The 25,512-nt window shown below is 57.8% G+C and overlaps 1 protein-coding gene across 3 annotated transcripts in view; it reads left to right on the plus strand.

Annotated features, from left to right (window-relative positions):
* Nucleotides 1-25,512, plus strand: part of Smarca4 (SWI/SNF related, matrix associated, actin dependent regulator of chromatin, subfamily a, member 4) — an 83,485-nt gene that overhangs the window by 14,184 nt on the left and 43,789 nt on the right. The window contains exons 2-14 of one of the 3 annotated variants that reach the window (XM_013505176.1): nucleotides 2,161-2,241; nucleotides 7,905-8,153; nucleotides 9,999-10,131; nucleotides 10,728-11,108; nucleotides 11,325-11,423; nucleotides 12,764-13,022; nucleotides 13,987-14,113; nucleotides 14,508-14,681; nucleotides 16,783-16,956; nucleotides 17,829-17,996; nucleotides 18,105-18,155; nucleotides 23,095-23,225; nucleotides 23,347-23,404. In XM_013505176.1, coding sequence (XP_013360630.1) covers nucleotides 7,932-8,153; nucleotides 9,999-10,131; nucleotides 10,728-11,108; nucleotides 11,325-11,423; nucleotides 12,764-13,022; nucleotides 13,987-14,113; nucleotides 14,508-14,681; nucleotides 16,783-16,956; nucleotides 17,829-17,996; nucleotides 18,105-18,155; nucleotides 23,095-23,225; nucleotides 23,347-23,404 — 1,977 coding nt within the window. In that variant the 5' untranslated portion in view covers nucleotides 2,161-2,241; nucleotides 7,905-7,931. Of the gene's footprint in view, nucleotides 1-2,160; nucleotides 2,242-7,901; nucleotides 8,154-9,998; nucleotides 10,132-10,727; nucleotides 11,109-11,324; nucleotides 11,424-12,763; nucleotides 13,023-13,986; nucleotides 14,114-14,507; nucleotides 14,682-16,782; nucleotides 16,957-17,828; nucleotides 17,997-18,104; nucleotides 18,156-23,094; nucleotides 23,226-23,346; nucleotides 23,405-25,512 lie in introns of all 3 variants that reach the window. The other 2 variants (XM_013505175.1, XM_013505177.1) reach the window with 2 other exon arrangements.

Consider the following 25,512-nt stretch of genomic DNA (forward strand, 5'->3'; position numbering starts at 1 on the left):
GCCGGTGTACCCGGCATCAGTGGAGGGCCCTTCCCCTCTGCGTAGCGGCCGGGTGTTACGACCTGCGGTCTGTGGTCCTGTCTTGTTTCCTGTGCTGTGTACGTCGCAGGTCCCAGACTGTTGCCCATTCGGCTGCTAACAGGTCAGCGGAGAACGAGGCCCTGGCTGGGAGTATGACACCCAGCGCGGGAGGGGGGGCCTGGGCCCCTCCCCGCCTGGGACGGCTGTCCCTGTACTGACCCAGGCCTCTTGTGGGTATTTAGTCTGACCTGCCGCTGTCTGCTGCCCCATGATCACCCCACAGGCATGCAGAGCAGCATACGCTGCTGCCATTTCTAAGCTGGGGAGTACTGACTCTGCTCCCTTCCATAACTGACCAAAACCCAGCAGGGTGCTTCTGCTTCCCTTGGTCTGCCTTAGGGGCCAGCCACACCCATTGTCCTCTATGCCCAGTTACGGTAAATGTCAGGGCAGGGCCAGCTACCCAGAGGTACCTGTACTTGAACCTGCACAGGTGGCCTCTCCGGGTCTTGGAAAGCAGCTTCTGCCGTGTCCTTCCAGTCCCAGGTCACGCCCTTTCTGGTCATCTGGTGTAAGGGGTGTAGCAGGGTAGCTAGTGCGGTGTGAACTGTGAACGTCCGCCAGAAACCTAGCAAGCCTGCATACGCCTGTAACTGGTATGCTGTCGTGGATCTGGGATTGGCTGGATCTTATCAGTTATGGCATCGGGAATTAACTTTCCTCTTATCCGACCAGATAAAACCCAAGAGTCTGACAGACAAGCCAGGCCCCTTGACCTTGTCTTCATTCATGGCGCACCCCAGGCCAGCAAAGCGTCCTTCAGACTGTGTGCAGCAGCTTCCAAATCTGCAAGGCAGTCAGAGGGTAACATCAGTATAATAAAACAGTGATACAGAGTGTCTCTTGATCCTGGTGGCCAAGTCCTGGGCCACCAGGCCGTGACTCAGTCGGGCTATGCAGATAGCCTTGTGGCAATACCTGGAAAGTCCACTGCCTGCCTTCCTGGGTGAAGGCAAATTGGTTCAGACTGTCCAGCAGGATAGCAGTGGAGAAGAAGGCATTGGCCACCCCCACAACATGATGGTATCGACCCAGCGTCAGGGTGAGAGGATCTTCAAGTCAGCAACATCGGGCACTGCCCCAGGCAGCGGAGGAGTCGCTTTATTCTGCTCCCGGTAACCACGGTCATTCACCATGTCGTGTCAGGCTTCCGCGTGGGCCGTGCCAGGGAACTGAACCGGCTGTGCTGTGTGCAGGGTGCGTCACCCCTGCTTCTTCCAGTTTCAGGGTAGTTTGTCCTCTTTCCTCAGGGCTGCCAGGGAGTGGGTACTGCTTCGTGCACACAACCCACGTACCCTGCGGTGCAACGTGGGTGCCCTCGGGTTATTTTCACCGAGAATTCGCAAGTGTAACTCACCCTGTGTGGTGCTGAGCCGAGCACCCTTCAGTATGTAGACCCCAGGATGTATTTAGCAACCGGCAAGCAGGCATCGTAGGGGTGTGGAGCCCAGCGCCCGCGCTCAGCGTCCCCGGGGCTCTCCAGACCCCTCTGTACGCACAGTAGGTCCGGGAAACCGTCCGGTTGCCGTAGGTTAGTGTTGGGTTGGCTCTGGCACCCACCCGTGTTAGTACATGCTGTATGTTCTTCGGGGGCCAGTAAATAGTCATTTCCACATGTGGCCTCTGGCCCCTTGGGGCCCACTGACCGGGAACCCAGAGTCACTTCTTCCTGTTCTGTCGGGGTTGCTGTTACCTTCGGGGCCATCGGCTGATTGTTGCTCGGGTTGCAGCTATGGCCACAGAATCAGCAACCTCCCCCGGGGCACCCGTCGTCATCTCCGTGGCTAAACTGGCAGCCAGCAGGTCCGTCCACGTTTGGCACTGGCTCAGCGTGTGGGCTCGGCCCTGCTCACCCGCAGGCGGCCCGTGTCTTCCCCTTTGCCGATACAGCTGTGCTGGCACAGTGTACAGGCTGTGCTTTACCTTGGTGCTTGCTTCCACGTTTCCCAGCTGTGCTGAGGTGTCCACAGAGTCATGGGTGGGGCAGTCTGTGAAGGGGGCTGGAAGGGCTGCCCCTGTCCCGAACGTGCCAGCCGGCCCACTTGCCAAGATCCTGTCCTTCATGCGTGCTGTAAACAGATCCTGATCAGGCCTGCGGTCCTGCATGGCGAACATCACTTGGCGTGTGCCCGTTTCCCTCAACACGGAGACTAAGTCAGGGTAAGTTGTCCACTTCAAGACTTGCTCCAGCAAGCCGCCTGGACTCGCCCGAGCGGGGTGAGCTGCTGCCACTGACCAGTTTATCAAAGTCTGGTTACCTGCCCACGGGGCTGTTCTGTGCGTGTCATGCAGAGCCGGGTGCAGGGAGGGGGTCTGGCGGTACCAGCTGTGGGACATCTCCTGGGGGCTTAACCCCGTGTTACCGCCCTGTGGGCCCCGGCGGCCCGTAGCTGCAGCGGCCATGCGGGCGCGGTCTCGCCCATCTTTCGCTGTAATTGCTTTGCCAGCTCCTGCAGCTGTGTGAGGTGTGAACCTTGTGTGCCAGGTGGGGGTAGGCGGCCTCCCAGCCCTCTTCCTTGGGTGGGGGTTCCTCCGCCTCCACCTTCTGGCATGCAGGAGTAGGAGACGCTACTGGGACCCCTCCCGGAGGGGGCACTTAGGCTTCGGGAGATGCTGTGGGAGGAGGCTGTACTGTCTGCGCTCTCAGCGTGACATGCACCGCGGCCAGGTCCTCTTCAACGCGTTGCAGCTGCCCTGCTTGCCGGTCGAGGGCTTCTGTTTCTTGCCCCACTCAGTGAGAAAATAAAGAACCTCCAGCCAACTCATGGTGGGAAAGAGGGATTTGCGTGTCTTATCACTTCTGAGGCTTTCAAAACATTCCCGGGTTCTGGACAGACCGTGTCCCAGTCCTGAGCCTTCCACACCACCAAAACGGTGGCTGTAGATAACCAAGGCAGGGCTGGGAGGGGCGTCGGCACTGCCCAGGGCGCTTCCTCACGGTCTCTTGCTGTAGTCCTCCTCGCTTCTCACCATCCTGCCTACGCCAGCTGTCATGTCGGGGGTCCTGGGGGGCGCTTCGGCAGGTGAGATCCCCAGGGAAGGGAATGCCTGCGGGGCAGACACGGCTCGGGAAGGCAGCAGCAGGAGGGCAGCTGCGTGTGTACTATTCATGCCTACGTGTGCCGTTCCCACCTGTTCACCCTCTCTGCGGGGCTAACCTGCACGTGTGTGGTTTGCCTTGGCTAAGTCAAGGTTACTGAAACAGATCGCGGTCTGTGCCTGTGTGAGACAGCGGGTTCACATCCGTAACACGTCCTCAGAGGACTGAAACCCGAGCTTTGAAGCCAGTGTCCCCACAGCCCCGTTCCCAGAAACCCTTCCCTCTCCGCAGCCTGCCCGTTTCCTGCCCAGCCTTTATTTTGCTTTTCAAGTCACTTATACTTCAGCTTTTCATGTAAGAGGGACCATACACTGTGTGCCCGCAGTGTCTGGCAGATTTTGCTGGGATTCTCTGTGGAGCTGCATTTAGGAGCAGGTGAAGCTCACCTCGAAGGCGAGTTTTCCCTGGGAAGCCCACAGCTGCCCCGTGGAGCCGGGCCATGTTCTTCCGTGTGATCTGAGATTTCTCTGCGGTGCGTTTGCGTCAGGACCCTGTGTATGTGCTGTGGCGCAGTGTGCGGAAGGTCAAGGGTGGCTGGACCGAGGCCCACAGCCGCTTCCCAGCTCCCACCGAGCGCTGCCTCAGCCAGGCGAGGCTGGCATCCCGGAAGGGTGCCTCCCTCCCTGCTGTGCTGCTGTCCTGCTGTGTGGGTGTGTGCTTGCAGGGCCTCTGTGCTATTGCTCCCAGGTACCTGAGCTTGCAGCCCAGGGATGAGCTGGCTGACGGCCCCACACACTTGCTGCCCTCACTGTCGGCTGAGCAGGTGCCACCTTCAGCCTCTTGGAAAACTGAGCGTCTCAGAAGCGGACCTTGTCACATTTGGGCACAAAGGTCTATTTTGAGCAGGCTCTTGAGATGGGGTCTGCACCGCTGTGGGGAGCAGCATTCCTGGGGGCCAGGACAGCCGCTGGGATGTGGTGAGCGGAAGTGGGAGGAGGGCTTCTGCTAGGTAGAGAAAGCACCTGGAGAGCTGTGATTTCAGGTCGCTCCCAGGCGGTGCTTGCTGCCCTGCTGACCTTTTTAAATTTACTTTTTTTTTGAGACAAGATCTCATTATATAGCCAAGGCTGGCCTCTGCCTTGAACTTGACATCCTCCTGCCTCAGCCTGCTGAGTGCTAGGATTACAGGAGTATGACTCCGTGCCCGTCTCAATGTGTCCACTTCAGTGAGGGAGAGCAGGATATTCCCTGCGTGGCCTGGATTGCTTGGCTGTTAGTGTGAGTTTGCCTGACCAGGACAGAGAGCTTCAGGTGTGAAAGAAGCAGTAATCCACTGAAGGGCGGAGGCTTGGAAGTCTCTGGCAGCACCGTTGTTGTTTCCACTGCTTTGGAGCCCTCTGTGGCCTGAGTGGGGACATGGGGTGACAGGTCCAGAGGGGCTGCGCCCTGTCCAGCTGCTGCGTCTCATGGGCAGAGCGACTGCAGGGCCCTCCCTGCGGGCAGCCCCAGCCAGGCTCCAGGCTGCAGATGGCATTTCGGGAGAGCGCCCAGGCACAGCGCTGTCACGGGGCACAGCCTGGGTGCGTCTCGAGAGCCGAACAGAACCTGTCCCTGCAGGGTGTGGGGACCGCACAGGGGGCAGAGCCAGGGCAAGTTGGGTTTCTGGAAGTTTCTCTCTGTTGTAAAACAAAGTTTGATTTTCCATAAGCTCAGTGGGTCTTTAATTTGTGGAATGAGATTGTGAGGTAGGGACACTGATTCCCCCACGCAGGTTTTTTCAGACCCTGGAATCCAGGGTCCTTGAATTCCAGGGAACTTGGGAAGCTGAGAGGGGAGAGGAGTGGAGGTTTTTTCAGGGTAGCACATCCATATATTTTTGGTGCTACCTATTTACTATCTACCTATCCACCTACCTATTTATTATCTATCTGTGTATCTGTCATCTGTCTGCCTTCCTATTTTATGAGGCAAGGTCTTGCCATCTTGCCCAGGCTGGCTTCTAACTCCTGGTCTCAAGTGATCTTCCTCTCTCAGCTTCCTGAGTACCACAAATGTGTACCACCATGCGTGTTTTTCTCAGGATTGGCTAGAGCACTGCTGCTGGTCCCTACCTTATGGAAATTTCTGGTCCTCTGTCCTCTGATTATTTAGGAAAATGCAGTGAATGAGTTTGGACTTTGCAGTTAATCCCCTTTCACATTAATTTTTTTTTTCAATCAAGGGAATTTAAAATGTTCCCACATTCTTCCTCCTTTCTTTGGAAAGGCACAAAGAGGTTTATTAGGCAGAATTTCAAAGGTGCACACTCAGGAGACATAAAAAGAATTTAGATTGTTATATAAATGTATCAACGATGAATGTAATCATTATGTCCTGCAAATATGTAGCAATAAAAACAAAAATTAAAAAAAATTAAAGGTACAGAATAAAAATTGAGTGGGCCCAAGGGAGAGGCACCTTCTTACACTCCTGTGGAACTCGTTCAGAGCCAGTAGCACTTAGGAAAGTTTAGGGACAGGTGATCTATTCCAGAAGACCGAAGGCAGTGCAAACAAAAGAAACCAGATTTGCAAAGTGCGCAAGGAGAGAGTCGCTTTGGAACAGGCCGCGTGTCAGGAGTGTCAGGATGAGGATGTGCGTGGGGCCATCTCGACATTGCAGGTCCTTTGCAAGGGCAGCAGCGTTTAACCGCAGTGTCTGATGGGATCGTGGTGATTTTAATTTCTGTTCTGCCTGAGTTTTCCAAGTGGGAGCAGTGCGGATGCACTAAGGATTTTTTAAGGCCACATCTTAGGCTCTTAGGCTGCAGTCACACGTTACCTTAGACTGGGTGGCTTATAAAAAACCACAGTTGCGGGGCTGGGGATTTAGCTCAGCGGCACAGCGTCTGCCTGGCAAGCGCAAGGGCATGAGTTCGATTCCTGGTACCGGAAAAAAAACCCAAAAAACAAAACAAAACAAACAAAAAAACAGACCACAGTTGCTCAGTCCTGGAGGCTGGGAAGTCCAAGAAGAAGGCGCCAGCAGAACCGGTGAGTGGTAAGGGCCCTGCTTCTCTGCAGGTGGCGTCTTTTCTGTTGCGTCTTCAGGGGGGAAGGGCTCGCTCTCTGGGATCCATTCACTCTAATGGCACTAATCTGGCCGTGGTGGTGCACACCTGTAATCCCAGCACTCTGGGAGGCTGAGGGAGGAGAGCCCACCCTGGGTAATGTATTGACTTACTGAAACCCTGCCTCAGAAGAAAAAATAAAGGGCTGGAGATGTAGTTCAGTGTGAAGGCTCTGGGTTCAGCCCCCAGCACTGCTTCAGAAAAAGCCAAGGAAAGGAAGAAAAGCTAATCCCGACCACGAGGGCCCCTCCTCCTAGCGCCGTCGCATTGGGGCGTAGGTTTTACACGGAGGGACTGGTGAGGAGAAGCACGGCCGCGCTGCTCTACATTGGCTGGGGTAACCTGAAAAGGGACCTCGCCGTGGGAAACACTCACTCAGCTTCGCAGCGGCTGGGGCTGCCCCGTGTACAGCTTCGCCTCCCTGATGAGGCCGTGGGTTCCACCCCATGCTCCTTCCAAGGTGCTGCGGGGAGCTGTGCCCCGCTGTGGCACGGAGGGTTCATTGGCATCATGAGGTGTTTTGGATCTGTAGAGGCAGCAGTTTGTAATTCAGGGTATAAGCTTTTAGTACACAGCATTAGCAGCACTAGTCAGACTTCAGAAATCTGAGTATCACTCTTAAATTATTATTAAGTGATTGTGGAGCTGTTATTTGTGTGAGTGATACTTTCCTTTAAGTTGTTGTACTTTTATTTATTTGCTTACCGATGGGTGTGCTGGGAATCACATGTCAAACTCAGGGCCTTGCACGTGCGAAGCATATGCTCCATTCCTGAGCTACACCCCTAACCCTGAATTTCCTCTATTTTGCCCCCTTTTCTGTACTGAGGGTTGAACTCAGGGCCTTTGCACTGAGCCACAACCCGTATATATGTATATATAAAATTCTAAAACGTTATTTTATTTGATTTTATTTTGATTTTAATTTTAAAATTTTAATTTAATTTTTAAATTTTGAGACAGCGTTTTTGCTGTTGCTAAGTTGCCGAGCTGGGTTTGAACGTGTGATTCTTTTGCCTGAGCCTCCTCGAGTGCTGGGATTGCAGGCGTGCGCCACCATGCCTGGTTTGAGTTCATTTTTTAAATTGAAGTTTGTCTGTTCTGTTTTTCTAACTTCATTTGTTTGAAAGGGAGGTTGGCGTCCCTGTCTGCAGTGGGAAGCCAGTGTCGCTCACCGTGGACGTTGGTTGTGCTCAGAGTCCCAGTGCTGCTTCCCTGCTTGGTTTTGCCTGCCTTTTTTTTGGAGACAGGGTCTCCCTCTGTAGCCCTCGCTGGGCTCAAGCTCTAGGTGATCCTCCTCCTTCAGCCTCCTGAGCATGGGGATTACAGGCGTGCGCCGCCATGCCCTGCTTGCCCTCTTTTGCAAAATGGGAAGATTAGCAAGTATGGGGCCGGGCGAAGGGACATTAGCGCCCCAGCCACCCTCCGGAATAGGGCGGAAAGCTGACAGGGTGGTGGGGGCTACCCAGCCTGGTGGGAAGAATCCCTGGGACGTCCATGTGCCCCTCCCCACACCCCACTCCCCCCCTTTCAAGGCGACGGCTGGGCTGATCTCGTGGCCTGAGATGCATTACCTTCTCCGGGGAACTCACGAGGGGCTCGGGCAGCACCTGGCTCCGAGACCCTCCCCTCGTGTGCCCCAGCCTGGCACTGACCAGTGCTTCTTTCCAGCAGGAGGCTGCTGCCCACAGCTCCGTGAAGATGTCCACTCCAGACCCACCCCTGGGTGGAACTCCTCGGCCGGGCCCTTCCCCCGGCCCAGGCCCCTCGCCCGGAGCCATGCTGGGCCCTAGCCCGGGCCCCTCGCCGGGCTCTGCCCACAGCATGATGGGGCCTAGCCCGGGGCCTCCCTCGGCAGGACACCCCATCTCCACCCAAGGCCCCGGAGGGTACCCTCAGGACAACATGCACCAGATGCACAAGGTAGGGACCCCTGCCCCTCGTGTCTGTGCCAGGCCCTGGAGGCAGCTGAGGTGGCCTGGCTTGGCTCGCTCCTACCTTGGGCACATGATCTGGTCCTGAGCCACGAGGATGAGCGGTACCCCGCCCCCTGATACCCTGCATCCCACGTTTTTTACAGAAGGTTGGGAGAGTGTGCTGAAGTTCTCTTTAATCCCTGAGGGCTCAGGGCCCGTCCTGGAGCCCCCACTCCTTGGTAGGGAGCAGGCGAAGCAGGCGCAGGCGCCATCCGCATGGCGCTGATGCTCAGTGGGGGGTCAGGCGGCCTCTGCCAGGGAGGCGGATACGCCCCCTTCTCCTTCCCGGCTCCTCTGTGCAGCGGCTCGGGCAGGAGGGGAGGTGCTGCTTCTCTCAGCACGCAGAGGCTGAAGGTGCGGTGCCAGCCGCCACTCCTCCCTGCCAGGAGGGCCGCTCTTAGCGCCCCAGGCCACCTGACACACGCCCTGTAGGCCCCAGGCCTGTGTCCCGTTTCATTCGAGGAAGCAGGGTCTCTTCGACCATCGCGCCCCTCCCTCCAGCTTGTCCTTGCAGCCCAGCTGTGCTGTGGCCTGTGTCCCGTCCTTCCCCTCTTCCGGCCTGCCTGTACCCCAGCCCAGTGATGGAGAACCGGTAGAGCCAGGCCTGAACTACCAGCCAGAATCCACTTAAACGCTGCAATTAAACTTAAATGCTGAGGTTTTAGTTTAGAAAAAACAACTCATGCATTAACACCTCTCTCTTTAAAAATAACAGGTGTGCCATAAGTTTGATTCCATTGTCATTGAGGTTCTTTCTTTTGGTTTTCTGAGACGGTCTTGCTGGGTAGTTCAGGCTGGCCTTGAATTCACTATGGAGCCCAGGCTGGTCTCGAACTCCAGGCACTCCTCCTGCTTCAGCCTCCCAAGCGCTCATATCCTAGACTTTCTGTCCACTCATGTCCACTGTGGACCATACTGGGAAGCTGTTGGTCACACACATGTGCACTCACACGTGTGCACACACACGCCCGCCCAGCCTGCTGATGGGAGGCCTGCTCTTTTCCAGCCCAGCCCCCACTGGTACACACTCTGCGCACCACTCGAGGTTGCCTGTCACACACCTGCTGCTTGCCCCTCACTGACCCGGAGCTGGGGTCTCAGGCTGAGGGGCTCCCTGCCTGCGCAGAGCTCGGGCTCTGCTGGGAGGTGAGGCGTGGTCAGGATGGATGGAGTGCAGGTCCCAACCCTGTGTCTGTGCAGTCAGTGTCCTTGGTCCACGCAGCCCCTCACGTCCTGTTCCAGCTGTACCCCTGGGCACACACTGAGCTAGGGCTGTCCTTTGTCACCCAGTGCTGTGAGTGGAGAGCCGGGCATGTGTGCCCTCACAGGGGCCCTGCACCAGCCCTGGACCCTCTCCCTGCTGAGCGCTGCGGGGGGAGACTCATCCCTGGCCGTCAGGGCTCGCTCCACGCAGAGAGATGCAGGGATTGGGGAGTCTGATGCGCTGTCATACCCCCTGGGCAGACCTGTCTCCTGAGGCCGAGGCTCCCCGGTCCCCAGATCCCTGCCCAGTCTTATCACTGTGAGCTGCTCCAGGTCTTTTCCCCAAGGGACTCTGCCTCCCCCTCCCTGTTACCGCTGCACCCCTGCCTCCAGGCCTCCAGGGTCACCCTCCGCAGGATGGCATTTTTCTCATGTGGATCTGTCGGACCGCCATGCAGGTGTCCTGACTCTGCCTTGGAGCTGGGCCCCACAGTCCTGTTGACATTTGGGAGATTCCGGGCAGCCTAGGGCAGATGCTGGCATGGTGCCACCCTCCTGCCCCTCTGCTGACACCGTTGTTACCCCGCAGCCCATGGAGTCCATGCATGAGAAGGGCATGGCGGAGGACCCGCGCTACAACCAGATGAAGGGCATGGGGATGCGCTCGGGCGGCCACGCGGGCATGGGGCCTCCGCCCAGCCCCATGGACCAGCACTCCCAAGGTACGGCTCTGGCCTTTCTCATCCTGTGCTGGTCACACAGTGGGGTCCTTGCCTGCGTCCTCAGCAGGGCTCCCACAGAGGGACTCCGAGAGGACTGGGTGCGGCTGGGCGGGGTGTGCTCTTCTGCCCCTCTGCCCGGGAGCCGCCCCAGAGGAGGCTCGGTGGGACGGGGTGCTCAGGGCTGTCGGGGAAGGGCTCCCGTGCCGCCCGGAGCTGATGGGAGGTGTGGGTTCTGGGGCACTTTGGGACTCTGTGCTGACAAGCCCCCCAGTGGCTTCTCTGCTCTGGGGCGATTGAGAAGTGATGTAGCGGGTGACCTGTGGAGCCCGCAGGAACGGTTGTGAGGGGACAGGGCCTGGCTAACCAGAGGACGTGTATCCGCCTGACCCTGCAGGCAGGCCACCCCGAGAGAGCATGGGCTTTGTGTCCCGGCCTGAGACTTGGGGTTAGCAGGCCGCCTGCCAGGCACTGACTTGGGAGCCATCCGGCTGCTTGCCGACCTGGGGCCCTGGGCAGCTAGGTGTGGCAGAGAGGTTTGGGTTAGGTCTCTGCCTTCGAGACCTCGGCTGTGACCTGGGCCTGGCCTCTCCCTGCAGGTTACCCCTCGCCCCTGGGTGGCTCGGAGCATGCCTCTAGTCCCGTTCCAGCCAGTGGCCCGTCTTCCGGCCCCCAGATGTCATCTGGGCCAGGAGGGGCCCCGCTGGACAGCGCTGACCCCCAGGCCTTGGGGCAGCAGAGCCGGGGCCCCACTCCATTCAACCAGAACCAGTTGCACCAGCTGCGGGCACAGATCATGGCCTACAAGATGCTGGCCAGGGGACAGCCCCTGCCTGACCACCTGCAGATGGCTGTGCAGGGAAAGCGGCCAATGCCCGGGATGCAGCAGCAGATGCCCACGCTACCTCCGCCCTCTGTGTCTGCCACGGGTCCAGGCCCCGGCCCAGGACCAGCACCTCCAAATTACAGCAGGCCTCATGGTAAGACCCAGCGTCGCTGGTCCCCGGGTGAGGGAGAAGCACAGTGACCTGGCTGGAGTGTGGCTGGCAGCCCTGTGGCTGTCCCCGTTCACGCCACTTCTCCAGCTGCCCCTTGCCTCTCCCCAGGGGCTGGTGGGTGTGTGTTCCCTGAGCAGATGGGCGCGGGGTGGGTGCAGATGTGGCTCATCTTACTCCTTTGTTTTGTCTTGCATGCAGGTATGGGAGGGCCCAACATGCCTCCCCCGGGACCCTCTGGCGTGCCCCCTGGGATGCCCGGCCAGCCCCCCGGAGGGCCTCCCAAGCCCTGGCCTGAAGGTAAGTCTGCCCCCTCGGCAGCACCCGCGTGTCCTGCCTCCTATTATGAGCCTGGCCTGCGCCCGCCTGAGACAGGCTGGTCAGAGAGGCTGGCATGCTTGACCCAGCAGAAGCCCATGGTTCCTGCCACCTTCTCTGGGTGTCACTGTCCCCCTCCAATTCCCAAAGTCTGGTTCACTGTGGGTTGAGATGGTCTTGGGTCTCGGGGAACCAGTGACAGCAACCAGGGCCACTGTGTGACTTAGGACAAAGACTGCGGAGAGGCGCGGAGGCCACGGCTGAGCCCCTTGCCGGTGGTGCCCGGAAGCCTGGAGGCAAAGCTGACCCCTTTCTTTCTGAAATGGACCCTGGGGGAGGGGGAGGCGGAGGGGACAGGACAGCTGGGATCCCCTTGCCTTTACTGAGCCCTGTGGCCTTGGCCGAGCCCTCTCCGCAGCTCTGTGTCCTCAGTAAAGGCTCTGGTTGGCTTGGGCTCCAGGTGCAGGCAGTGTGGCCTTGCTCCTGTCCACTTGTGGTCTGACGTGTAGAGATGGGCCCAGAAGAGCAGTCATTAGGTTCGCTGGGCCTGAAGAGCATGGCCCCGCCTCAGCTGTGGGGTGCCGTCCTGGGCCCCTGGACGCTGACCCATGTAGCATCTGTACCTATAATATCGTTCAGTGTCAGTCCTGATATAGTAGAGCAGTCAGCACAGCGCACGAGGACGGACGGGAGCGCACAGCCCGCAGCTCTTCCCCATGGTGTGCCCGCACTCGGTGGCCGTGAGAGGTGATGCTGGCCTCCGAGCTGTGTGGTGAGGTCATTGACTAGGCATTGGAACACAGCTACCGTAAATGGTACAGGATTTATTTATGTTTTGTTTTTCTGAGACAGGGTCCCACCGTGTAGTTCATGCTGGCCTCCAACATATGGCATTCCTCCTGCCTCAGCCTCCTGAGTGCTGAGATTACAGGAGGATGGCTGTGCATTTGAGGTCAGCCTGGGCTACATGATGACTTCAAGACCAGCCTAAACCTACATAGTCTCAAAAAAACAAAAGAAAACCAGAGTGGGCCAGTTGTTGATCACGTATCTTCTGACTGTGGCTGCCTGAGGGTAGCACAGACGGATGAAGGGGCGCGTACAGGGGAGGGGAGAGACAGGAAAATGTGACCCGGGGGTCGCAGCGCCCTGGCCTGCTGACTCAGATGGGGAGGCTGGAGGAGGGTCGCCTGCGGGGGCAGTGGCAGCCTCAGTGAGCAGTGGAAGATGGGGAGGTTCGTCCGCAGGTGCGCGTGGCCAGGGCTCTGCATTTCTACCCAGAATCCCTGAGCTCAGCGTGACCCCACCCGCCTCTTCCCCAGGCCCTATGGTGAACGCCGCGGCTCCCACCAGCGCCCCTCAGAAGCTGATCCCCCCACAGCCGACGGGCCGCCCGTCACCTGCGCCCCCCGCTGTCCCACCCGCTGCGTCGCCCGTGATGCCACCCCAGACTCAGTCGCCGGGGCAGCCGGCCCAGCCTGCACCCTTGGTGCCGCTGCACCAGAAGCAGAGCCGCATCACCCCCATCCAGAAGCCGCGGGGCCTGGACCCCGTGGAGATCCTGCAGGAGCGGGAGTACAGGTGAGGCCTCGGGCCGCCCGCCCACCGCGGCTCTGCGCTGTCCTTCTCCCGGGCAAGGCCTGTTCTAGAGACAGGGTCTCCCTGCGCCAGGGCAGGCCGTGACCTCGGAGCCTGCCCCACCCTCCTGAGCACTGGGAGTACAGGCTGTGCCGCCAAGCCTGGCTCCACGCAGCGCTCCGAAGCCTTTGTTCCCAGTTTGCATCCCGGGGGTTAAAATGGGCCCTTAGCTCCCCACTGCCTGCCCAGTAAGCCCTGTGCTCGCCCCCTGCCCCGGGCTCTGTCCTCACGCGTCCTGCTTGCTGTTCTCTTGACTTAGACTCAGTTGTCCCCATGCCCATCGCACGGACTGCGCCTGGCTCCCAGCCACTCACACCTCACGGCTGGCGTCACTGCCCGTGGGAGCCCTTCCTCGCCCTTCTCACCTCCGGGCCCTCCTCAAGCCTGCTGCTCTGGAATTACCGGCAGTGCTTGCTTTCCTGTGCCTCCTGGCCTGCATCCGAAGGATGCTGTCGGTGCCGTAAAACTAACAGTCACTGTCGCTGGTCCCGTTCACTGCGGGATTCCACACCCAGCATGGCCCTTGGTGTGATGGGCCCTCTCAGTGGGACCCGGGGAAGGGGCCACCCCCCTTTAGCTTCAGGCCACGCCTGAGGGGTGCCCAGGGCTCTCCCTGGTTCCCACAGCCCTGCCACTCTCTCCCCTGTGCTGAGCCCCAGCCAGGCCCTGGCCCGCCTGCTGTCCTACCCTGGCTCACGCCCTGCTGCGCCTCGGGCCGTGGACTCCTTGGTCCTCAACAGCTGTGGCCCGTGGCTGGTGCTCAGGAGCCCTCTAGCTGCCCCACGTCCCTGCTGGAGTCTTTTCTGAGAGTCTTCTGCCTCCCTGGAGGGGTGGGTTCTCCAAAAGCGGCGGCCCTGGCGGGGCCCAGGTCTCCCCTCACCACCGGCTGTCCCCGTCCCTTGCGCAGGCTGCAGGCTCGCATTGCACACCGCATTCAGGAACTTGAGAACCTCCCTGGCTCCCTGGCCGGGGATCTGCGAACCAAAGCAACTATCGAGCTCAAGGCCCTCCGGCTGCTGAACTTCCAGCGGCAGGTGGGTGTGTGGCCGGCACTGGGGGGTGGCATCCTGGACGGGGTCCCTAGTTCCCGGGGCCATGGGCAGGGCCCTCGTCTAGTCTCTGTCCGTGGCTGGGTCAGCCTTCAGGCCCGGCCCTCTGCATGGTGTGCATGCAGTGGCGGTGGCCAGCTTGATGCGGGAGATCCGGCCAGGGTCTCACGGAGGGTGCGTGCGTTTGCCCGGCCCAGGAGTTTGCGCATGCCCGTGGGGAGCACAGATGTCCCTCTGGTGGGTCCCGGCCTGGGCTGCTCTGTGCCTGCCCTGACCGTGGACGCCCGCTGCAGATGCGGCTGTCAGGCAGTCACTAGGGTCCTCTGGTGCCTGTGCCATGGCCCCTGTGCGTCACACCAGCGTTTCCTGTGCCCCGCAGCTGCGCCAGGAGGTGGTGGTGTGCATGCGCAGGGACACGGCCCTGGAGACGGCCCTCAACGCCAAGGCCTACAAACGCAGCAAGCGGCAGTCCCTGCGCGAGGCCCGTATCACCGAGAAGCTGGAGAAGCAGCAGAAGATCGAGCAGGAGCGCAAGCGCCGCCAGAAGCACCAGGTGCGTCCCCGGGCCCAGCTTCCTGCGGGTTAGAAGAGCCGGCCCTGGAGGCCGAGTACATTGGCGGGCAGAGAGCACGGGGCGGTGGGAAGATGGAGCAGGGCCAGCGAGGAGGAGGAGAGGCCTTGGGTGTCGTCATCGCTGGGACGCGGTACCTGAGCCCCACGAGGGAGGGAAGAGGCTCGCTTTGGCTCGTGGCTCAGAAGTTTTGGTCCTTGTATGACTGGCATGATGGGAGGTGGGCGCAGCCGGGGAGCCAGGCCCCAGGCACACTCCAGCACCCCCTGCCCGCCTGACCCGCTCCTCACCGCTGTAAGTCGGCCAGGAGTCCTGCCTTGAGCGCGTGAGGCTCGGGGACATCCAGGTGTGAACCATGAGAGAGCGGATGGCGAGCCAGATGAGGGAGCTTCACACACCGAGGGTGGAGCACTCTCCACACCGCGGCGGGGAGGGGGGGGACACACAGACCTGGGGCCGGGTGCCTGTGCCTTCTTTGGGCAGCCAGGGCCCAGTGACAGGAAAAGCTGCAGGGACAGGGAGGTGACAGGCAGATATGCAGTCCTGTGGTCTGTGGGGCACTTGGGCTTTTGCTCCCAGTGGGCCCAGCGCCATGGATGGTTCTAAACAGCAGAGGGGTGGTGTGCCTTAGATTCTGCACAGTCAATCAGGAAGGGTCTGGGGATGAAGCCGTTCCTTATTTGCACCTTTTCTAGTTTGTTTGTTTGTTCCTGGAGCAGTTTATAATAATGTAGAAAGTTCCCAGTGTTCAGTGTTAGCCACTATTAACAGTTTGGTGTTCGTCCTTCGAGCCTTTTTCTCTCTGTACATTTTATGTTTTAATTTTCTTCCTCCATGTACAATTTAATAGAAAGTTAAATGGGCCAAGCATGGCGGCACACACCTGTAATCCTAGCACTTGGGAGGCTGAGGCAGGAGGATCACTGCAAGTTCCAGGCCAGCCTGGCTACATAGTGAATTTAAGGCCAGCCTAGACTACATAGTGAGACCCTGTCTTCAAAAAAAAAGAAAAAAGAAAAAGGAGTTAAAGGGCAACTAATTATGGTGACACATGTCTGTAGTCCCAGAACCCTGGAGGTTGAGGCAGAAGAATCATGAATCTGAGACCAGCTTGAGGTACATAGTCCAAATCTCATAAAAACCCAAAACAATAATGAAGGTTAAGGAGTGAGCCAGGCGTGGTGGTACAAACCTGTAATTCTAGCTACTTGGGAGGCTGAGGCAGGGAAATTGCAGGTTTGAGGCTGGCCTGGGCAATTTAGTGAGATCCTGTCTTAAAAACAAAAAAGGCAAGGGCTGCAGCTCTGCAGTGGAGCATTTGCCTAGTATGTGTGTGGTCTTGGCTTTGGTCTCCAGTATCACAAACAAACAAACAAAAGTCAAATACACTGTTGTCCTGGGTACCACGCAAAGATCACATTTAAGTTTTATAAGAAGGTTCAAAGACTGTGTAACTTTTTTTATTGCAGGGCTAGGGCTGGGACCAAGGCTTTCAAGCTAGACAAGTGCTTTGCCACCAGGCTCCATCCTCAGCCCATTTTGTTCTGAGACATGGTTTTGCTGAATCATCCCGGCAGGCCTCATGCTTGCAGTCCTCCTGCTTCATCCTCCATATTAGCTGGAACTAGAGGCAAGCTCCAGTTCACACACTCATCTTTTTTGTTTTGTTTTGTTTTATTTTATTTTTGTCTTTTTGAGACAGAGTCTCGCTATGCAGCCTGGCCTTGAGCTCACTTTGTAGCTCAGGCTGGTTTTGAACTCACAACGATCCTCCTGCTTCAGCCTCTCGAGTACTGGGATTATAGGAATGTACCACCATGCCCAGCTTTTTTTAAAGTCATTTTAAAACATAATTTGGGAGTTTTCTTTTGGTACTGGAGATTAAACCTTCCCAAGGGCTGGGATTACAGGTGTATGCTACCATCCTGACACGCGGTTTTTGTCGTTACAGAGAGAAAGCTAAGCCACAGAGGCAGGTGGTGTCGCTTTATCACTTGGGTGCTGTCCCTAAGTTTCGTCGCACTCAGGGCAGCATGGTGGTGGCTCCTGTCGCATGCTCAGCCTTTCATGTGTGTCCTCGCAGGAATACCTCAACAGCATTCTCCAGCACGCCAAGGATTTCAAAGAATACCACAGGTCTGTCACGGGCAAGATCCAGAAGCTGACCAAGGCGGTGGCCACGTACCATGCCAACACGGAGCGGGAGCAGAAGAAGGAAAACGAGCGCATCGAGAAGGAGCGGATGCGCAGGCTCATGGTGGGTCCTGCCCTCCCGCTCTGGCTCCTTCAGTGTGCGCGTCCTGCGCGGGCACTGGCCACTGCCCGGGGCCCGGCGTCCTGTGGCTCGCTAGCGTGGGTGAGGGAAGGGCAAGCCTGGGTCGGGCACAGTGTCCTGTGCTTGGTGCTGCTGGTCCCTCTGAGCTCAGGCCTGTCTCGGGCTGGTCTGCGTCCTCCGAAGAGGGGCGCGCTGGCCACCTGGTCGGCGGCGTATTGCAGCCGTGTGGATTCTGACCTCCCAGCACCTGGTGCTGGCGTGGGTAGGCCGGGTGAGGTGGGGAACGGAGCACAGGCCCTGCCCTCTCACTGACATGCGGTGTGTGAAGCAGGTGTGGCATGGAGGGTGACAAGTGCAGTGCCAGGCAGGCGGGGTGACTTGGACAGAGCCCTTGCCTGGGGAGGCAGGAGAAGGCTTGGGCAGAGGCCTGTGGGGCGGGCAAGGCCCGGGGTGTAGAGAGGGAGGGGGCGGGTGGTACAGCGGGGACGCAGGCCGGGCAGGAGCCAGCCTTGCTTCTGCTTCTGCTTCGGGCTCCCTGGGAGGCGGCAGCTGTGTTCCAAGCTCTTGGGCAGGGCCTGGCCCCGGCTGGGCGGAGGGAGGGGCGTCGGGTGGGGGCGGCTTTTGTGCGCAGAGAGAACAGGACTTGCTCCTGCCCCTCCTGGGTGGCTGCTGGCAGGACCAGGTGCCTCTCAGGTGCCCCAGGACCTGGGGGAGCTGACAGCTGTGTGCCAGCTGTGGCATGGTGTGGGTGATAGCCTTGTGCACCCCAGTGTGCCCTTAGCTGCTGGGCAGGGAGACCCCAGCAGGACTAGTGTGGGCCCCCGCAAACCAGCGCCGTCCCCATGCCTTCTTAGGCAGAAGACGAGGAGGGCTACCGCAAGCTCATCGACCAGAAGAAGGACAAGCGCCTGGCCTACCTCCTGCAGCAGACGGACGAGTACGTGGCCAACCTCACAGAGCTGGTGCGGCAGCACAAGGCCGCCCAGGTCGCTAAGGAGAAGAAGAAGAAGAAAAAGAAGAAGGTGCGCTGGGCCTGGTGGGCGCCACTGCTTGGTGCGGATGTGGTGGCTGCCTGTGGGGTGATCTTGCCGTGGGGCCCCCGGGGTGACCGTGTTTGTTTTCCCTTCCAGAAGGCAGAAAACGCTGAAGGACAGACACCTGCGATCGGACCCGATGGGGAGGTGAGGAGGCGGGGATGTCTTGTGGAAATGTTGTCTGTCTGTTTCGTGGTGCTGGGGGCGGAGCCCAGAGCGCACAGAGCGCATGCGTGCTGGGCAGGGCAGGCGCTGCACTGTGGAGTCACAGCCCCAGCCTTTCTCTTTTTTTTTTTGGTGTTGGGAATTGAACTTGACCTTGTACTTGCCAGGCAGGCGCTGTGCCGCAGAGTTACATCCCCGGCCCACCTTTCTGTTTTTAAGATCACAAAAGTCATAGCAGATCGTGATTTGCAAGAGTGCAGCATGCCCCCACAACCCACGCGCTGCTGTTTCTTTCCAGACCTCCTTCTGTTCAGGGATGAGGGACTGAGAGAGGGTCTTTTTTTTTTTTTTCTTTTTTTTTGTGGTACCAGAGACTGAACTCATGACTTTGCACTTGCCAGGCAGGTGCTTATGCCACTGAGCTATATCCCCAGCCCTGTGAGAGAGGGTCTCGTTATGTGGCTCCTGCCTGTGCCTCGTGAGGGCTGGGACTGTAAGCGTGTGTCACCACGTCTGGAGAGTTCTAGATCTTTTTCTGTGAACGTGCTGCTGAGCTTGTGTTCAGGCCTGCAGCGGAGGTGCAAGAGCTGTCTGGACGCCCTCAGTGTGCTTCCCCCGACCTTCCCGCAAACTCTGAGAGAAATATGCACACGTCTGGCCCCCCCAGGTTTCTTTGCCTCGCAGTGCTGGGAATTGAATCCAGAGCCTTTGGACTGAGCTATATTCTCAGCCCTTTCTTTTTTATCTTGAGGCCAGATCTTGCTAAGTCACTAAGTTGCCCAAGCTGCCTTGAAACATGACCCTCCTGTCTCAGCTTCCCAGAGTGCTGGGATTACAGGTGTGCGCCGTGCTTGCTTGGTGACAGGTGGCCTTCTTTGCCTCCATGCACCTCAGCGTGTGCTTCCCAGGGCCAGGCCGCTCCCTTGCACACGGCACCGGGGTGGCTGCAGGCAGGAAGCGTGTGTTGCGGCGGGACTGCCTCTTGTGGTCAGACTTGGTGCTCATGTTTCCCTTGGTGTCCGGCACCAGAAAGCCTGGGCGCCCCCAGCGAGGGCCCTCTCCCCTTGCGTAGCTTGGCAGCTTTTCAGTGCCCTTCACAACCTTGCCATTTCTCAAGCACACAGGCGTGGAGGCCTTAGCTGTGGTCCACCTGCTGTCCCTCGTGCTTGTGTTCTTGCGAAGAAGACCCAAGAGATGTCCTTGGTGTGTGGTGTGGAGAACGGGCGGTACAGCCAAGGCAGCTCCCCGCGGAGTCAGCGTCTCCTCCTCGCGCCTGGCGTGTGCTCTCAGCCAGCAGATGCGCCGTGAGCACACGGGAGCTCCTCTCTGCTCATGGGCAGGAATCCGTGTGGCCTGTATTAGTTGTTGCTGCAGTGGCCGCAGACTGGTGATCAGAGCCTCACCCTTCCCGGACTGATGAGCTGCCTTTCTCCCCTTTCCTGTCTCTGCCCAGGCCAGGGCCGCGGTTGGCCCAGCTCTGGCGTAAGCTCACGGGTCCTCACGTGGTGTAGTGGATTATGATGGAAACTTCTGCTGTTGTTATGATGCTTTATCGTGATGATCCAAGCCCTTCTGTGGACTCCTGTCTGTCCTTTTGCCCTGATGCCCTAGTCTGTCTTTTTGGGGGGGAGCGGGGCAGAGCCCAGTATTCAAACTCAGGACCTTACGCTTACCAGGCAGGTGCTGTGCTGCTGAGCCGCATTCCCCGGCCTCAACACCCCAGTCTTTCAGTTCTTCCTTCCCTGTGGGCACGGTAGCCTTCCCTGCCCTCCCTGCAGGCAGCCTCTCTCCCGGCGTCCTGATCTCACCGCACAGGGCTGTTCACTTGATGAGTGCACATTGCCACTGGGCGGGCACAGCTTCTAGGCCCTCACAGCGGGCAGATGTAGGAAACATCTGTGCACACACACGTGCCCTAGACCTTGTGGTCATGTTGATACCTCCAGTACCCCGTGTAGTGGAGCCCAGGGCCACAGGCATTCTAGACAGGTGCCCTACCACTGAACTACATCCTCATCCCACCCTCACGTCCGCCTTTCACGATTTGGAGTCATGAATGTGCCAAGTTGCTGTGTTTCCCAGGCTGGGCTCAAACTTGCCATCCTCCTGCCTCAGCCTCCCACAGTACTGCCATTACAGGTGGTGCCATCACTTGCTAACGTCTCATATTTTGTAGACAGACTTTGAACACCCCATGAAATGTGCTCTATTAGTTTCTTTTCCATGGCTGGGACAAAGTACCCAGCTCAGGACACACAGTGACCCGAGCACCTGCCGGCAGGGGAGGAGCCCGTTAGGGCAGGAGCCCACGCAGTGCATTGTGTGACCCACCTCAAGGCTGCACAAAATGTGTTTTGTTTTTGTTTGTTTGTTTTTGTTTTTCTTCCAGTACCAGGAATTGAACTCACGACCTTGGGCTTGCCAGGCAGGCGCCGTGCCGCTGAGCTAAATCCCCAGCCTGGCTGCACAAAATATGAATGTAAGACAGAACCACATGCCTTGATGTGGAAAGCGGCCCGGAACACCCACTCAGTGGTACAGGTCTACCTGCACCTAGCTTGGCCCAAACGGTCCCCAACTGAGAGGGTCTGAGCATAGGGGTACTGGGCAGGTGTGCAGAAGATGTTGGCAAGGGCTCACGTGTGTCCCGGGAGTGTTTGCCGTGGTCTGGATCTGAACGGCCCCAGTCCCAGGCTCCCTTCCCTTGAAGAGGGTGCTCCTGCCCCGGCTGCACCTTGCTGTGCCTGGCTGCTGCAGTCACGCAGCTGTCCCCAGTTGTACCATTTCCCCTGCTGCCAGTCATCTGTGAACTGAAGCCTCTCAGAAAGTGAGCCAGAACACACTTCTCGTTTAAGCATCCCTCTGTGCTGGTGGCGCACGCGGCACCTTCTCTCGGTCAGCCCTGCAGCCGTAACCAGTACCCCCATCAGGCCAGGCATCAGGCTGTCCTGGTTCCTTTTCTTGCCCAGACAAAGTAGCCAATACCCAAGGGCAAAGGAGGGAGTGTTCATTTAGCTCAGTTTGTAGAGGTTTCAGTTCGTAGCTGGCTCCAGGGCAGGCTGGCGGGGCAGAGGGACATCGAGGAGGAGAAACAGTTCATGGTGGGCAGAAGGCAGCAAGCAGCGAAGTAGCCAAGCAGCAAGCGATGACAGCACCACAGCAAGCAGGGACACCAAAATGACGCCCAGGGTTTGGAGGCAGATTTATTTTGCGATGATGTCGGGCCCTGATCAGGATCATTCCCAAAATATCAGGGCCCGATCTCTGGTGGTCTAGGGCATATACGGGATAAACAAGCAGGAAGTACAGAGGCAGAATGGCTTGTCAGTTGGGGATTGGTTTATACAATGGGCATCACAGTGACCAGTCGTTTCTAAGATGCAGGAGCAATGGGAACAGGAACTATTACCTGGGAAGCTAAGAAACTGAAGTACACTGGCTTTGTGGGGGCATGTCTGTTAGAACAGCAGCCCTCTTCCTGTCGCTTGCTCCTGTCCAGGCTGCCTGGCCTTAGGGCCGGTAGCATCCACAGCCAGGTAGGCCTTCCCCTTCTCTACCCCTAGAACTGTGTCAAACCATTTGTGGACTGATTTTGTAATCACACACCCATGACCCCAGCATCACACACTCTAGATCCAGCCACCTCTGAAAAGCCCCACCGGTGACTGTGTGAGGCTCTGGGGGACATCTGGACACGCTGTAACATGCCCCGCACGCCCTTCCTGGCAAGGCGCCCTCCTGGCTGTGGGTGCTCGGCCGAGGGGCCCTGGGGAAAGCACAGGGTCGACCCCATGACTCGGGCTCCATCGCAGCTCAGGGGGACACGTCCACAGCAGGGCATGCTGCTTTCTTCAGGTCGAGCTCCCCGAGAGGATGTGACTGGCAGAGTGTGGGGCCAGAGCATATGCCAGGGGCTGCTGTCCCCATCTTGTGCGGCTCTCAGGCGCACTTTGCACCTGCAGATGTGTGTCCTCCAGGATGTGGGCGGCGACGGCGACAGCCGGTGCAGCGTTTGGCGGCAGGTACAGCGCAGTGTAGGAGCGAGCAATGGAAACTGAGGTGAAGCTGAGAACTTCTTCCTTGTGAGGCTTCTCCAGGGCGCGGGAAGAGGAAGTGAGAGGAAGCACTCGTGCAGAGCGGTCTCTCTAGCGAGACTTCGTGCTTGTTGCCGAGGAATTTGTTTTGTTTTGAGACAGGGTCTTTCTGTGTAGTTTAGGCTCACCCACACTCAGCTGTGTAGCCCAGGCTGACTTTAAAGCAGGGACCCTCCTGCCTCACCCTCCTGAGTGCTGGGACTATAGGTGTGCACCACTACGCCCCGTTGCTTTATTTATTAAATGTTCCTCAGGCCGGGGCTGCAGCTCCATGGGAGAGCGTGTGCTTAGTGTGTGCGAGGCTCTGAGTTCCATTCTTGGCACCAGCGGGAAAGAGAAAAAACAAAAGAGGAAATAATTATCAAGGCTCGAACAGAGGGGATTGCGGGCCCTCAACGGATTCTACAAACAGTGCAAGAGGAAAATCAGGGAGTGGAGGCCGTGAGAGGGCGGAAGTGTGCATCTAAGTCGCCCCTTTCCTGCACTGCACACCTGGAAGCGCGTGTGCGAAGCCGTGTGGATCACACGTAGATCGTGTCATTGTTTTGCGTGGGGAACAATGACAAGGAGAAGAGCTGTTCTTTGCTGGCACGGTTACTGCATTTTTTGTGTAACATTTTGATCCTCTTCTGGTTGACTTTGCTGACTACCCGAAGATGCTGAGACCGCAGGACAGTTAGCTCACTTCTGCCCTCCTGGTCGCGCTTGCTATCACCTGGGCACGGCGTTGGGGCCACTTCCTCGTCGGCACCGTTCGGCCTGCTCTTCGCAAGGTGCCTGAGGGGTGCAGACTGGGGCCCCCGGGTCACACAGGGACTCTCTTTCAGCCTCTGGATGAGACCAGCCAGATGAGTGACCTCCCTGTGAAGGTGATCCACGTGGAGAGCGGCAAGATCCTCACGGGCACGGACGCCCCCAAGGCTGGGCAGCTGGAGGCCTGGCTGGAGATGAACCCGGGGTGAGCGGGGCCTCTCTCCCCAGGGGCGCCTTTGCTTGCATTTGGGCCCCAGGCTGCTTGGCTGGGGAGCGGTTGCTGCGGGTTCTGAGCAGATTTAATGAAACACTGGTGATTTTTCTAGGTATGAAGTCGCTCCGAGATCTGACAGTGAAGAGAGTGGCTCAGAAGAGGAGGAAGAGGTGAGAGTGTATTTCTTGGCATTGATGGCCCGAGCGCTCGGTCTGGGGTCTTCACCCAGGTGTGGCTGTCACCCTGTGCACCGTGACACTCACTGGCCGGGCGGGGGCAGCCAGGGCCCAGGCTCGGCTGGAAGTTGGCGCTCGAGAGCTGCGCTCACCTGTCCCAGATGTCAGCTCTGGCCACGCTGTTTCTGTTTTATGCTAACCAGATAAAATGCAAACTGCTTCTCGGCGTGCTGGCCGCATCCCACGTGCCCGGCCGCCCTCGGCCGTGAACCGTCTGCCTCTTCTGAGTTTCCAGTCAGTTGTGCTTTTTTTTTTTAAAATAGTTGTTGAGCCAGGGTCTCACCCACCCTGTAGTCCAGGCTGACCTTACACTCACTCTGTAGCCCAGGCTGACCCCACACGCATGACGATCCTGCTGTCTCGGCCTCCCGAGTGTTGGGATGACAGGCGTGCACCACCACGTCCTTTGGCAGTTGTGCTTTTTAGCTGAAGTTTTGAGCACTGTCTCTTCAGCGCCCACCTGGACTGGCCCAGGTCCCACGTGTCTTTGGGTGGTCCTGCTGCTTCTCTGTTACTGTCCCTAGCGCTTACCTGGGTCACCTGGGCACAGCACTTTCTCCCCGCCCGTGCCTTCCAGTGCATTGCGATTCCCGCCTCGTGATTTGCATCCGAGGTTCCGAGTGACTGACGAGTGACTGCCGCTGCCCAGCATCTTTTCCCATGCACATTGGCCCTTGCTAAAAAAATTTTTTTCCAGTGCTGGGAATGGAACTCGGGGCCCTCTCACTGAGCTCTCCCACCCCTGGCCCTTTTTTTTTTTTTCTTGAAGCAGCATCTTGCTAGTCCCCTAACTGCCCAGGCTCAGTTGAACTTGCGGCCTTCCTATCTCAGCCTCCCAGAGTGCAGGAATTTAGGAATTTCAGGCTTGGGCTACTGTGCCCAGCTGTTTCTACTGGTTTTTGTTTGTTTGTTTTGAGACAAAGTCTGGCTTTTAGTACAGGCTGACCTTGAGCTCACAGTGTAGCCCAGGCTGGCCTCAAACTCATGGATATCCTCCTGCCTCAGCCTCCCAAGTGGTGCTGGGATTACAGACGTGTGCCACCATACCGGGCTCCTGCATTTTTCTTCTTTGAAGGCCTGTGCTTTTTGCCTTTTTTATCTAAGAATTGTTTGTTTCACTGAAGGTCACAAAGATTTCTCCTGTATATTACTTTAAAAATGTGTGTATTAACTGGGTGTGGTGGCACACCCCTGTCATCCCAGCACTTAAGGGGCTGAGGCAGGGGTATTGCCACGAGTTCAGAGCCAAATCTGAGCTACATAGCGATACTGTCACAAAAAAGTAAAGACAGTTAGGTATCTGTAGCAGTTTACAACAGTAAAACTAGCATCAACATCAAGATTCTGAACAATAATCTTACGTGTGAACACCACAGAAAGTCTCTTAAATGTAATACTCGTTAGTCCTATAAGAGCATGGCCCTGCATTCCTGTGCCCTGAAGAGTTTCTGTTACTTTTAAACCCTTTTGACCTTTGTTTTATACAAACATGAGCATCTCAGGTCAGAGATAGATTTTTTACTGAATTTGGATCTTATTAAATGGGAATTTGACTGCCTCATGAGTATAATTTGCTGCTATCTCTGCCGGTATCTTTTGTGATAATTTGAATGCTTCCTTGGTGTTTTTGTTTTGCTACTTTTTCTTGTTTTTGTGCTTTTCAATTCCAGAAATTTGGACTGTGTGGATTCTGCTTTTGTCCACAACTCAGTGACCAGTTGGCCCCCCGCGAGCTCCCGTGCGCTGTGGCGGGGAGGGCCTGCTTTTCCTGGGCGGCCTTGGTGCCGCGGCTGCGCCTCCTGGGCGGCGCTGGGGCATTGCTTGCGTTGTCAGCGTCCACGTCCTGCGCTCGCTGGGACTTTGCAGGGAAATGAAACGTCCACCTTGCGGCTGTGTCCGGTTGGCATTTAGAAAGTCTTCGCTGTACTTGCCGTGTGTGGTGACCGAGCACTTCCACCCAGTGTTCACTGGCCGAACAACGCGCATCTGTGCCCAGTTACACGGCAGAAATGAGCAGCACGTTTGCCCAACACGCGGAGTAC

The sequence above is a fragment of the Chinchilla lanigera genome, unplaced genomic scaffold, assembly GCF_000276665.1.
Source record: "Chinchilla lanigera isolate Chin_1 unplaced genomic scaffold, ChiLan1.0 scaffold00094, whole genome shotgun sequence".
Lineage (NCBI taxonomy): Eukaryota > Metazoa > Chordata > Mammalia > Rodentia > Chinchillidae > Chinchilla > Chinchilla lanigera.